Genomic DNA, 13,642 nt, shown 5'->3' on the forward strand with positions numbered 1-13,642 from the left:
TCGCACCGTTGAACGCCACGTGATATAGAACGCCTGCAGTAATAGAACGTCTTTGGAGACGCGGCTTTTCCGTTAAGAACATCGGACGCCCCTCTCACGCGGGACAAAGCTCACGCCTACGTTTCTGAGGTTGGTTTTTCTCGGTTTTAAGTTTACGCTTCTGCAGAATATCTTCATTATAGATTGCGGCAACCTTCTGCCTTATGCCCACACTCAGATCGTGTTTGTGATGGCAGGTCGCACGTAAGAGGCTACAAGACTGATTTGGTCGTAGGAATTAAATTTGGCGATTTAAACGTTCCTGTGAGCTGTGTAGCTCAACAGCGTTTCCTTGGGCAACACGGTGGCGATTCCAGTATACGCACCTGGTGGAAGGCGGCGACCCTTGGGCGGTCCCTCGTCGCGAGGCGCTTGGTGCAGACGCGAGGAGGCGACCCCGGGACAAGACACCTGGCAGGCGGCGTTTGTGAAAACATAAACAGTAGGCTCTTTATTCCGCATGTATAAATGCACCAACAACCGAGGAGACGATATGATGAGTACCAGTTGTAGATTCCTGTGTCGTGTGTCTGTGTATAGTAGTATATGTATATATAATATAATATATTTATAATAATTTGTGGTATATGAATATTTATATATGCGGCGGCGCGTGTGTAGAAGAGAGCGAAGAGGAATGCTGTAGAAATAGTATACAATCTTCTTCTGCGCGGCAGTGTGATCACAGAGCGGCGGCGGCGGCGGCCGTGGTGGCTGAAGGGCGCCCTTGTGGTCCCAGCAGGGTTATTGCAGTCCGCACTGCGCTGTCGCCGTCGTCAGAGCTGGTCCCGGCGCGCCTGCTTCGTCGTCGCTGGCGGCGGCTGGCCGCAGTGGGCGCTATTGGCACGTCTTGTTCCCCCGCTCCTTCCCCTCCTCCTCCCCCTCCGCCGCCTCATCCGCCTCCTCAGCCGGCTCGTCCGCCGGCCGCTGCTTGGTTTGCTCGAGGTGGTAGTGGTGGTGGTCGTCGTGGACCCCGGCGGCCAGGGCTGCACGGTACGGTGTGACACAACAGGCGATCAGCATCATCATCATCATCATCATAATCATCACCATCAAAATCATAATCACAACCATTATTATCATCATAATCATCATCCCCACCACCATCACCATTACCATCGTCACCATAAACAGCAACAAAAATAACTATCACCATAATGCTCATCGTCATCATCATCATCATCATCATCGGCAGACTTATTTCCAGTTCCACCTAAAAAGGCAAAATGCGGGAAGGAAGGCAAAAAAAAGTTGGAATACCTGAGAAAACATAGCCCTCCCTCACCCACGCGCACACTTTCCCTTTACGGTGGCAACGGGTGATCACGGCACCGACTCCAACTCGCAGCTGCATCGATCCGCACGCTATAATTATTGTCTGCACTACCCAGAGTACCTGACAATGACAGGCTTGACGTCGTTTCTAAACCAGAGACGATGGCATGCAGATATCGAAAATTATTCCAAGAGAGCTTTCTGCAAAATGTGAGTTAAAATCCTCGCGAAGCTGCGATTTGATTTTCCTCCTGCCGGTTCGTTCGAGCTGCGACGGTACCCGATACCCGATGGCCGTATCCCGCCGGAGGCAAAAGGGCACAAGAAACGAACGTGCAGAAGGAGCGCGCTGACAGTGCGTAAAGCCTGATCCTTTTTCTCCTATTCGCCCTCTCACGCCCGAGGTGGAGAACGCCAGCAGCAGAGAGAGGTCGTGCAGAAATCCAGCGCCTGGAGCGAAAAACACGACACTGCGGAACTCGTTGGGCCTACGTCGACAGTGGGCTCGTTCAACGTGTTCACTATTTCCCGCATTTTGCTTCCGTCTTGAGGACGTATTGGATGTACTAGAGAAAGCATTCCTCAGCGTACTGAACCCATATTCCTGAACAACGGGAAAGCACAGAGTTTCTGAACGAGTAACAACAGAAATCGAATGTTGAGATGCAGACCAGCGACTTCATTAAACGATTTTCAAGACGAACAGGTATTCCTCTACAGCATATCCGCAGCTATTTCGCACAAAGTGTTTATTATTTCTCCTGTTTGGCCCAGAATCGTAAAGCCAATTTTCCCTTTTTTAATTTTTTCACACCTCGTTCCTCCCATGTCGCGGTTTTCTTTTCTTTCACGCGTCCCTTTCAGAATTTCATTTCGACCTCTCTGTTCAATTTTCCTACTGCATAACACAGTTGCTGTATAGGTGAGGCAATTTAAAAAAAATAGTTGGTTATGTGTTTCTCTTCCGCTGATTTTGCCCTATACCTTGCACTTGGGTGCTGCTTATCTGTGTCGCCCAAAGAAAAGTAGGACAGGTCAAGCCGTTCTCTCAGTTTTTACGTGGTTTTATTACTGAAATAATGTACGTTACGCAAGTTATAAAATTTACCGTATTTACTCGCATAATGATCGCACTCGCGTAATGATCTCACCCCTGAAGTTCGTCGTCAAAATATGACTTTTTTTATTTCCCGCGCAATGATCGCACCCTGAACTTGCCGCAGCCATATGTCGTATGCATGCCAAGTCTAGATGACGATGGTCGCGCTTACTCTAGTTTCCTCCTCTTTTAAAGCGGACATGGCTACGTTATTTCCGCGGGCGTGATGATATTAGCGATATCGGCAAGCATGAGTTCATTATTGGTGCGGAAGAAACTCTCACTAAATGCACATAATGTACTCACGAGACATGCAAGAAAACGCGCTCGGCTTGCTGCCTCGGCAGCCGTGTCTTGATGTCCCACACTGTGACCGCAGATGCCACTTATTGGTCGACCTGTTCTCACCTCGCGGCAAACTCGTTCCAGCGCGTTCCGTAATTCCGTAATTCTCTCGCGTTCCGTAATGAAAACACTGCATTTTGCGTCACTCGGTGGTCATTCGGTGGTCGGTGGAGTTTTATTATGTTTCTATTTGTTATGTTTATTATGTTCATGAGACTTATCGTGAACATTCTGACCTGCAACTTGCGTTTTCTGCGGTGAAACGTTTTTCGCGAAAAATCTACCTCGCGTAATGAACGCACCCCTAAATTCGCATCATTATTTTGAAAAAAAAAAGTGCGATCATTACGCGAGTGAATAAGGTATTTCAACTCATTTCAATGTTTCATGACATCGAACGATGGCTGTTGTAGTAGAAAGTCAACTGGGAAAGATGCATCGTTCTCGAAAACACGGCACGATGAGAAGTGGGGCGCCTAAAAAGTGCCCCAACTCGCGTTGTTGCACACGTACTTCAAAAAACAACACATTTCGACGCTAAAATTACTCGAAAGCTTCGCCTAGTTTAATATTATTTTTTTATTATAACTACCGTTCAACTCGCCGCAGTTGCTCAAAGGCTAGGGCATTGGGCTGCTCGTTCCAAGAACAAGGGTTGCATTCCGGCCGTGGTGGCCCTTTTTTGAAAAACCAACGGAAAAACCAACCAATGAAAAAAACTCGAAAAACCAACGCGCCCCTGTGCCGAGACTTCAGCGCACGTTAGAGATGCCAAGGTTGTCCAATGTTTCCCACCCTACAACACGCTTAGCAGCCCAGAATTAGCTTGGCCGCTGTGAACCTTAAAAATCATGAAAAGTGTGGGAATTTACAGTTTTAAACTTGACGTCACCGATGCCGCAGGCTTTAAGAAGCTGTAAGAGTCAAGGGATGCAAAAAGGCTGTAAGAGTTAAGGGATGCAGTGCGAATTTTCTCAACAGACCGCAGATAGATGTATGAGCTATCGAGATGCAAAGTGCTAAAAAACTCCGGAATAGGCTAAGCTGCATCCTGAAAACAATCGCTATTTTACACCCATTTACCGGAGATCACTACAGCGATGACTCCGCAGCGCACCCGCTACCTACAGCAGCTTCCATCTTTTCGCCTTTTAGTTGGAATAAGGTTTCCGCTTCTTGTATTTTTCGTCAATCGCTAAAGTACATTATGTACTCAAAACGTGTCTAAAAGCAAAAATTGATTGTATAAATAACAAACGTTAGCTAAAAGCGTTATTTTTGCGATAAACGTAAGGGTTCTGCTTTTACTCCTGTTTTTAGAAAAAACGATACGTCGTAGTGACAAAGGAAAAAAAAATCTATGCTGCCAAAACGCAGCCTTTTGCGCATATTGAAAAATACTCATCTTAATTTTGTTTGTGCCTAACATACTACGCTTGCTATCATGCAAATATTCTGAAACATTCCTTTCATGCTTGCCACAACAACATGATATGCGCAGCGATGGCAAGTGTTTTAATCATTGTGATTGATTGATTGTGGGGGTTTAACACGCCGACGCAACGCAGGCTGTTTGGGTCCATACGTTGACATGGCCACTTCCACAACGTGATTATACCTATATGTCAGTTGTGATGGCGTAGTCAGAACTTGATTTATTACAGCGAAGCTGTATATGGCTGGGGTTCCGTAGAAATTTTGTGTCCGTGGGCAAGAGCTTCCAGCGCTATGCTTGTAGAAGCAGGCATTGTTCTCGGGTTGTGTATCCTCCTTGAGAAGGTTTCCGCAGCTTTCCGCGTTCCGCGATGATGGGCTGGGCTCTGTCGGAGGAAAGAAGGGGCGGTTCCCTCGGGCCTCTGCAGCACTGCCACAGGAACGTAATTGGGTAGTGCTAAAGGGGCCATGAAGACAAACTAAAACTTTGTTCAGTTCAGAGGAACGAGCCTTTGGCAACTCGATCGGCCCCATTCCATGCGGCAAAGAGAATCTTTAGCCACAAAAACGCAAGAAACATTGAAAACACTGAAAATTCGCGCTGCTGTGGCATAAAACGTAACGCACGCCAGTACTAAAGCATAACTATCAGGTTAACTGCAGGTTAGAATCCCGGCAATCCGATCAAATGGAGCTAGGGAACCCACTACGATCGCCCAGTCATGTTGGCGACGGATTTAATCGGCGGCCGCCAAACACACAAACAAAATTCCGTGACGTCATACAGAAACCGCCGGAAAGCATTGCTTCATCGGTTTTCCGTAATATCTCCATTATTTTTCCGAAGTTCGCAATAACATTAGTATCATTGTTATCGAAACAAAGCAGTCTTTCTAATGAACCAAATCTGTATTACTGCAAACCAGTACATCTCTAACCAGCCAAGGATATTTTCGTGTCCGCGTCAGCAGGAAACTCCCAGGTGGCTACACAAAGAAACATTGATTGATTTGATTGCAGGGCTTAACGCGCCGACGCAACGCAGGCAATGAGGCGCGCCGTGGTGTAGGGCTCCGGATTAATTTTTGACCACCTGGGGATCTGTAACGTGCGCCTACATCTCGAACACACGGGCGTTTTTGCTTTTCGCCTACATCAGAAAAGCGGCCGCCGCGGCCGAGAATTCTCAGCAGCGCAACGCCTTAGCCACTGAGCCACCGCGGCGGGTTTTTACGTCGTACGGAACATAAAAACTTCTCTAAAGTGATGTCCAGGGGAGTTTTGTTGCGACCCGTCGCGTGGAACACTACTTCGCTCTCCCTAACCTAAGGAACGCAAGCTAACCTAACGTAGCGGACAGAGGGCAATCATTTCAAAATAACGAAAACTAACCTAAGACATCAAAATTACAATCGAAACTTAAACTGAAACAAAAAATGGGAAAAAAATGGGACTCGAGCCAACGCCCTTCGTATCACAGAGCTCGGACGAATCCTCTGTGCCAGGCGCTCTGCTCCGTCCCGGCCTAGACATACAAATTCGACTGCCGTCGAGCGGCACCCCAACTACGCCTTTAGTGGTGGGATGGAGCGCCCTCGGACGGTAACCCGGGCACTGCGGTATGTTAAACTGCCCATCTGCCCATTTGCAGCCAGGCTGCAATATGAAAGTAGTCACTTGTGGGCCGTAAAACAAGCCGATTGTGCCACTGAATGTCTCCACGCATGCAACTACGGTAAGTTCATAAGCAGCACCGCTGTCGTAGTAAATAACCTGCGGAAGAGTGGGAGGCTCGCGAGGAAAGCTGCAGATGCTGATAACCATTCGATATGTCAGAGGATGGGAAGGAGCTACTGAAAGTCTCCGAGGGGCAATCGACATCGCCACCGAACTAAAGCAGACTACGTAGGCTGATGACAAGAATTACACTGACATTTCGGCAATGTCTACTAAAACCTAAGCATTCTTACAGCATTTATCCATTTCACCAACCTTAAGTTTTCTTGGTGGAATTGAAGGAATACGTCTCGCAGCATCCAACCCGTTCAGAGCGGTTGTATCAACTGGGAAGGAACGCCGTGCAATTGCTGCTCCTAGTTAGTTTCAGACGCGGCTGCTTTTCTTCCTTTTTTATTTTCTTCTTTTTGTTTACGGGTCGACTGCGACGACCCCATTTTTATATCCATGTAGAGAAAGAGAGAGATAGAACGATCTTTAATGAAGTCTGGCAATGTTAGCCGAGGTAAAAATGCTTAACTTGCTACGCCAGTTGATGACGGGATGAAGATGATGGCGATGATGTTCAAGAACTTGATGCGCACAGAAACGGCGAGTTATTCACAGCGACTGGTCTAGACCTGTGTGTTTCAGCTACTCTATCAGAGCTTTTGTATCCCGTAAAGCACGTTTGGTACAAGCCCATGGCACTGCGTTTATTGGACAGTTATCCCCGCTACCAACCAAGTATTTTTTATACTCAGCAGCCTTACAGCAGGCTTCTTCGCACAAAGACCCCTGATGTGGAAAAGTAAGCTTTCAGGCCACCACACGAAAACAGATTTGTCAATACGAACTGAACCCATTCACCAGTCCGTCCTCTTTCATCCATTCCGTCCTACCACCCCTCAAGCCTCCTGCCACGCTGTCCTATCCTATAATGCCTAGGCTTCACCCAGACTACAACTGTCCCAGTTTTTTTTTCAAGATTCCCACTGCTACGGCCAGCTGAGCAGTATATTTAGGTTCTTTCGCATGACTTCATGCAAGTGAAAGGCAAGCGCAAAAGCAAGTCTTTGAACTGCGCGGCGTGGAATTTTGTTTTCATCGATGCTCCGTGACAAACACGCTGCCCGGCAGAAACAGATACATTCGCCCTAAACTCCCATGTGACCTCCCCCGCAAAGACATGGCTCGAATACGAGCGGGGGCGCTTATGACGTAGAGAACGATCTTGCGTAACCAGTAGCTCCCGTTCTCGACATTTTTCCTTTGTGCCTTTGCGGTCTTGACCGGCAGCGTTCTTGCGAAGCTGTAATGCATACCCCCAATGACTCAATCGTGTCAGGCGTCTGTAGAAAAAGTGAGACAAAATACGCTTTGCGGCGAAGCCAACTGTTCGCGAACACTCTGTAGCCCTCGAGTGAATGTAGATATCAGAAAACAAATATCAGCTTGGCCGCTAAGACAAATCTATCAGCACGCCAAGTTTAATTTATTTACCATAATTAGTTTCTTCATTGTGTAGCAAACGATTCAGAATTCCTATCTTCTGTCAATACGAGGACTTCTACGACGAGAGCATGGTTACAGAAAACTCCTGTAACTCGTCTTTTCCCCGGATTATGCAAAAACAAATCATATGATAATTCGCCTCTCAAACATCAACACAATTATGCTGAATTAAATTTAATTGCCATGCTTATTACACAGATGGGTTGCAAACGATTAGGAATATCCGTCTGCACTCAATACACAGGTTTCTACTGGAGGAGTAGGGTTACAGTAAAACGCTATAAATTATGTTTTATTATAACCATCCAAAATATTATATGACGTTGGAATGCTAAAACCACCACATAACCGTGAAAAGTTTTATCTCAGCTCGTGTCATGGACATCTATCAGCAGAGTTGTAATACAGAAAGCATGAAACCACCTATCTTTACCCATTCCAACAGCGCCACAAAGTCACAGGGAAACGGCCAGCCCCAGGTTTGTCTGCTAAATAAAACTGCAGTCCTTAAAGCAAATTTCAAACAATCTTCTTTTTTTTTTTTTGCACGCGTCTGTACAGCGCCCAGGCCAGTCGTGATTTGTGTCAGTCGGTCGTTTTGCTTCATTGTCCAACCACGCTGTCACCGTGAAACTAGTATAGGGACATTTAAGACGACCATGCTCTATTCATTCGCTCTTTCGCAAACGTACTGAGTGCGTAATGGCTAAAGTTTGTGCTCTATCTGTGAGTATAGTTGTAAAGCCATGCCGTCTTTTAAACAACTTTTGTTTGCACGAAGATTCCGTGGTTTTACTTCGGAGGAAGCCATATTTACTCGTTACTGCCCAAAACGTGTTCGAAGAGTTCACAAGTCCTCGATGCCGTGAATTCTTCGGGAATGGGCAGCAGCCGCCGTTTCCCCACCGACGTCGCTAAAAACAGTTACCCAGCCAAAAAAAAAAAAAAAAAATCAGAAGTTGGGCCGATCTAAGTCATAAATACGTCAGCGCATTTAAGAGCATTCTAGCGGCAGTAAAATCTTAGCAATTGCCTTAGTGCAACACCACTGCGATTGAGCAGTACATACCTTTTTATTACAAAGTAGAGGGTTCCCTACTACTAAATGAAGATTTTAGGCAGAAAATTTGCGTTGTGATGAACCAAGCGCCTTCTTCCACACTTCCAGCAAGCTCGGAGGCCACATAATAAAACAGAGGAATGACTAAAAGCCAGCATGACAGTTTCATTCATTCCTGTGCAGATCGAGTTTGAGCTTAATGTGTGAGCCAATTAGTGGCACCAGTATTAGTTTTTACTATCGGACGAAGGGTTCCACAGAAAACACTGAATCATAGAACCTAACGACACGGAATAAACAGCGTATTCCCAACAGCTAGTGACAGCGTGACGATAGCTACGGTCTAGATAGGGATAACGAAAATTCACTCTGCAAGTTACCACTAGCACAAACTCTGAATTGCCTAACCTAATTGCCCTACTGAAAACGATGAAAGTGAATAAAAATGTAGAATTCATTTACGTTATCTATTTTATTTTCCTTTTTTCGCTCAATAAAACGTTTGTCTCCTCCTCCTACTCCTCCTCTCTTTGAATACGACGAATTGTTTCGTTTGGGTTAGTTACACGGGTACAACTTGGAATCACGCACAACCAGCAGTTAGAGAAACGCTGTCATGACGGTGATTAAGACGATGCCCCGAAAAAAAAAAAAAAACCCTTGTTTCGCTGCAAATGTCGTCGAAAACAGTTTTGTGCCGTCCCAGCCATGTAACTCCCTCTCTTTCCTTCCTCTCGCATCTCTCACGCCTCTCACCTCCCCTCTCACTTCTCCCGTGCTGAGTGCAATGGAAGTTTCCCCAATTCAATTCAATTTTCCCGCGTTTGCACTGCTCGCGCACCATTTATTGGAACCTTGTGTTTCCGTTCTGCTCGAAGTTCGAGCTCCAGCTTCAAGCTCTTTCTGTGAGCAGGGGGAGAGAGTGCTGTCAAGCTCCGACCTCGAAGACCAGCTTCGGCTGGTGAATAGAGCCGCCGCAGTGGGCAAATAATACAAAGGAGTGTTCGACATTTTTAAAGCAAAGCCAGCGATTTCATGGAGGATGCGCAAGGTCACCTTTTGACGGGAGACACACCCCCGGCGACACACCCCTCGAAGCGCATCGCGGCGCCAACAGCGGGCTCGGCTGTTGGCGCCCGCTGTTGACCACCCCCGCAGCCTCCCATGCATGCGGCGCTGGGTCGTTTCGGGCAACGTGACTCGTCTCGCGCCCGGAGAAAAGGAACGGTGCGTTCGCCCGGCCCCCTTCTGTGAGCGTTGCACGGAACCGAACGGCTTTCAGACGCGGTCGGCAATGCAGCTAAATCAAAGGTTAACCAAGCGAAAGCAAGACTCAAACAGACTAAGCCAAGCTTTTTTTTTTTGCATATCCAAGGTTAGCTGAGCTAAGCCGTCGCCATTTTTTTGTTTTAGTATTTTTTTATTTCGCCTCTCTTTAGCTTCATTTATAACGTGCTCTTTTCTTTCTTTTTTTTGCATAATAAAAGCTAACCCAACGTGTATTCTCAAGGAAGAGAACACTACTACTTTGGCTTTGCACTTAATTTCAGCCTTAAAAATGTTTGAGGTTTCAGACAGACACAAATTTTGGCGTTTATGTAGCCCAAGAAAGACTATCGTCTCTTATATATTCGTTCAATCATTCATGCGCCCATTTACGTCCACTGCAGGACGAAGGCCTCTCCCGATGTGAAAGGTCTAAGAGATGCTGTCTTTCGACGTGTACTGCAAATGCTCGCATTCGAGAAAATTTTAGCTTCTCAAAACACTCAAACCATGGTGTACGGGTTAGCCTACACATACCAACGTTAGAAAGACAACAAAATGCGAAGACACACAGCGCTGACGGCACAAAGGTCCTTAATTCAACTAAAGAATTTTCAGGGAAGTTTGCACTCACGCGCTAGACTTGAATGGCGAAGCTGGTGTAGGTGAATATTGCCAGACGCATATTTAAATTTCAGTATCGTTGTTTATTTGGGTAGTTAAGGTGCTATGTACTCGTCGTCATATGCATCGAAGAGGTCGTCGTCTTCTTCGTGGCGAGTGATGGATGCAAATTAATCCTCAGCATTGTGCCACCAGCTCTTCGTCATCGACTCGGGGCAGCGGTTGCGGGATCTGCAAGTCGTCTCGGGAACGAGTGGCCCACTCGTAGCCATGCGATTACCCATAATGGTTTCTAGAGGATGCGGTTGCCGCGGTGACCGCTCCCAAGCAGGGTGTCTTTTCACCTCTAGCACTAGCGCTGGAGTTTCTTTTTTTTTTTTTTTTTTTTAGATGCGCGGTAGCGCTTGAAAACAGCGCTGGAGATTTCTTTCTTTTCTTGTTAAAGCGAGTGCGCGAGCCGGGGACTCAGCGGTCGCCGCGAGGCATGCGCTTACAAGCGGTCGCCATTTTTTTGGTATTTTGTTTCTGCAACGGCGAACTTATGGCCAGTAACAACAGCTCCGCTGTTAATAAAGCTGTGGCGAGAACGGCGCGTACCTGAACGCGAGAGCATTGTGTGTTCTACAAGGCCCGACGCCGTGAGGAGTAAATGGCCACAAAACTCGCGTCCTTTAACAAAAAAAAAAAATAGCGGTGGCTTAGCTCGGCTATGCCAGGATATACGTAGCGTGCGCTAAGGTTCAGCTGGTTATTCGTAGCTTTCCTGGTTGTCTAGGATTAGCTTGATTATCATGCTTACTGCTGCTTCAATGACACACACACACACACGGTATACACATCATGTGACACATGTTATCAAGCGGCTCCGGCGCCACGTCACCAATCGCCCCAGTGCTAAGCTGGTTCCACAGGCGAACGCCGGTGTTGCTGCGACGCACGAGCCATCGGTTGCACACCCGGCCACCCCTCGCATGATCATCAACTGGACCAGGCTCACCGCCACGTGCGGAACGGAGGTCGGCGAAGACGCTGGGCACGTGGGGTGTGTGGGAGACGCCGGGCAGCGAGCAACGTTCTGTGCGCCGTGTGACGTCACTGTTCCTCGTGCATGCGCAGCCCGGCTCTCCAGGAGCCACGTGAAACTGCTCAACCTCGGCCAGTGTAGCTCACGCTACAAAAAAAAAAAAAAAATCGTGGAAGAAACGGCGCATGCTTGATACGCCATCAGAGCTCCGCGCCTCGTGATGAGAGGAACGTATACGTCAGGAGGGCCGTCAATTTCTGCGTGGGCCCCAGCGGATAATTTGTTTTTGCGGTGAGTACTCATACGTTAGGCATTATACAGGGGCAGCTGTAAGGCGCAACAGTTTTATAGCGTAAAACATGGAGCGAAAAATATGGTTGCTCATTGCACTTCGCAAATGGCTGAAAATGGGTTTTGTGCAAAAATGACAACTGAAGATGCACCTTCATCGCTATACAGGAGCGCAGCGTGCCTTTCTTTAACTGCTTTGGAATAACCTTCGTGCCGTACGTACCGCCAGGACAGAGGTCGTTTTCAACATTTTTAGCCTTATTTTGACGTCCGGAACGACTGGCTTCGAGCCGTGGCTATTACGGCAAAAAGGCAAAATATGAGCGCCCTCTCTCCAGAACGACCTATCTCACATTCGGCCTACTCATTTTTTTTTTTGTTGCTGCCTTCTGTTTTCGCTGGTAGAGTACGGTGCGGCCTAGCATCTTGTGTACTAGAAAACCTCGGGTTACTTGGATATTTGGTTATTGTCACTTTCATGTGCACTTTCAGACTTACTTCGCTGTGAACTCAGGCTGTCGTCTTCCAGTGGTGCAGACATAATGAGTTACATATTTGAGGCGCAGAGTTACAATTAGGTATCTCGTTTATTCTATACCACTACGTCTTGTTATCTCTATCCATCCCCAGCTCACACGTCTGCGTAACGGCCGGCTGCTCCCTAATGCTTATCGCGGTTAAGTTGGTCGAGCCTGTATGAAGCCTTATTTCCCCACACTCCGCAAAATGTGGGGAATTGCGGACATCACGTACTGCACATCACGTGTGCCTAGTACGGTGCATTCAGCGCTCGCCCGACGCCTCTGTTCCCGTCGTTCGGTTGTTAGGCGGGGAGCTCAAGTATGCAAAGTACCCGCTCCACTGCCTCCGGCTCTGTATTCGTTTGGCAGTCGTTACCTTTCCAATAGAACGCCGCATACTGAGGACACAGGCGTTATGAGGAACTTCGTTCATTTTCCTCGAAATGGCCGCCGGTGCTGTTGCGCAGCAAAGGCGCAACACCCTTGGCGAGACTTTCGGGCGGTAAGAGGAGGGAGCAAGCGCCCGTGCAGGTCGCGGTTCGGTGATTTGCCCGTTCGCTATCCCGAAATTCACTCAAAATCGCTGCTGCTTTCCGTCGCTATGATGGCATCATCTGCATATGGAAATTTGTTGGGCCTCCAACGATTTCTTCCCGCCCGTCATCTACCCAGGGTTCGCGTTCGCTAAAAGTTGATGAGGTGCGCCCCCCGGGCCGGCAAAGTTGATCGCGCGCTCCACGATCCGTAAATGCGTTCGGAAAATTTAGACGAAAAAAAAAAAAAAAAACAGAATTGCGAGGGCCGTCCATTCCCTCTTTGCTGCTCTATTATAGCCTTGGTCCTTTTCTACTAAGTAGGTCATTCTGAAGAGCAGCCAAAAGCTAACGGACGCACATTTTCTCCGAAGGTGACCCATATATATAACCTTTTATGTGCCATCAGTGAAGCTCACAGAAAAAAAAAAGCCGTAGTTAACCTAAAACGCTTCGCGGTGGTCAGCGTATCTGGCTCTCACAATTTTTTCTGTTTACCGAAATTCTTCCATAAAATAGCGCAAGAATAGCACGAGCCTGCGTCAGCATTTTGTGCGCCACCAGGTTGTATGGAAATCCGCGTAACTACAGCTGGTTTTCTTGAACTTTGTCGCACGTGCAAGCATATATGTGGGAGTGTGCGGGAGGGGAGGGAAGAGCTGGAGAGATTTGAATTTCCTCCCAAAGGAAAACGAGGAATCGAATTCAATTGAAATGAATTGAAATGAATTGAATGCGTGTAGTGAGACTTCGAGGAGTACGGAAGTTTGATGAGCTATTAAGCTACTCACCAGTGCTGATTTTATGCGTCCCTGATCAGCACTAGCAGCTTCAAGTAACTCTTTGGTAGCACGTAAGTTATTCACTTACGTAATTGCTCTTTTGAATACGTAAGCACTA

General features: G+C 47.4%; 1 protein-coding gene across 3 annotated transcripts in view; it reads right to left on the bottom strand.

The window, feature by feature from the left end:
• Positions 1 to 463: 463 nt before the first annotated feature.
• The window catches only part of Mtt (mangetout), a 109,075-nt gene continuing 95,896 nt past the window's right edge, over positions 464 to 13,642 (bottom strand). For 2 of the 3 annotated variants that reach the window (XM_077675981.1, XM_077675980.1), the window contains exon 9: positions 889 to 1,025. Coding sequence is in view for 1 of the 3 variants with exons in the window: in XM_077675979.1 (XP_077532105.1) it covers positions 877 to 1,025 (149 nt within the window). In the remaining 2 variants the exon portion in view is untranslated. Of the gene's footprint in view, positions 1,026 to 13,642 lie in introns of all 3 variants that reach the window. The other variant, XM_077675979.1, reaches the window with a different exon arrangement.

Source organism: Haemaphysalis longicornis, unplaced genomic scaffold, assembly GCF_048455015.1.
Source record: "Haemaphysalis longicornis isolate Haplotype H1 unplaced genomic scaffold, Haemaphysalis longicornis Haplotype H1 scaffold_7, whole genome shotgun sequence".
NCBI lineage: Eukaryota > Metazoa > Arthropoda > Arachnida > Ixodida > Ixodidae > Haemaphysalis > Haemaphysalis longicornis.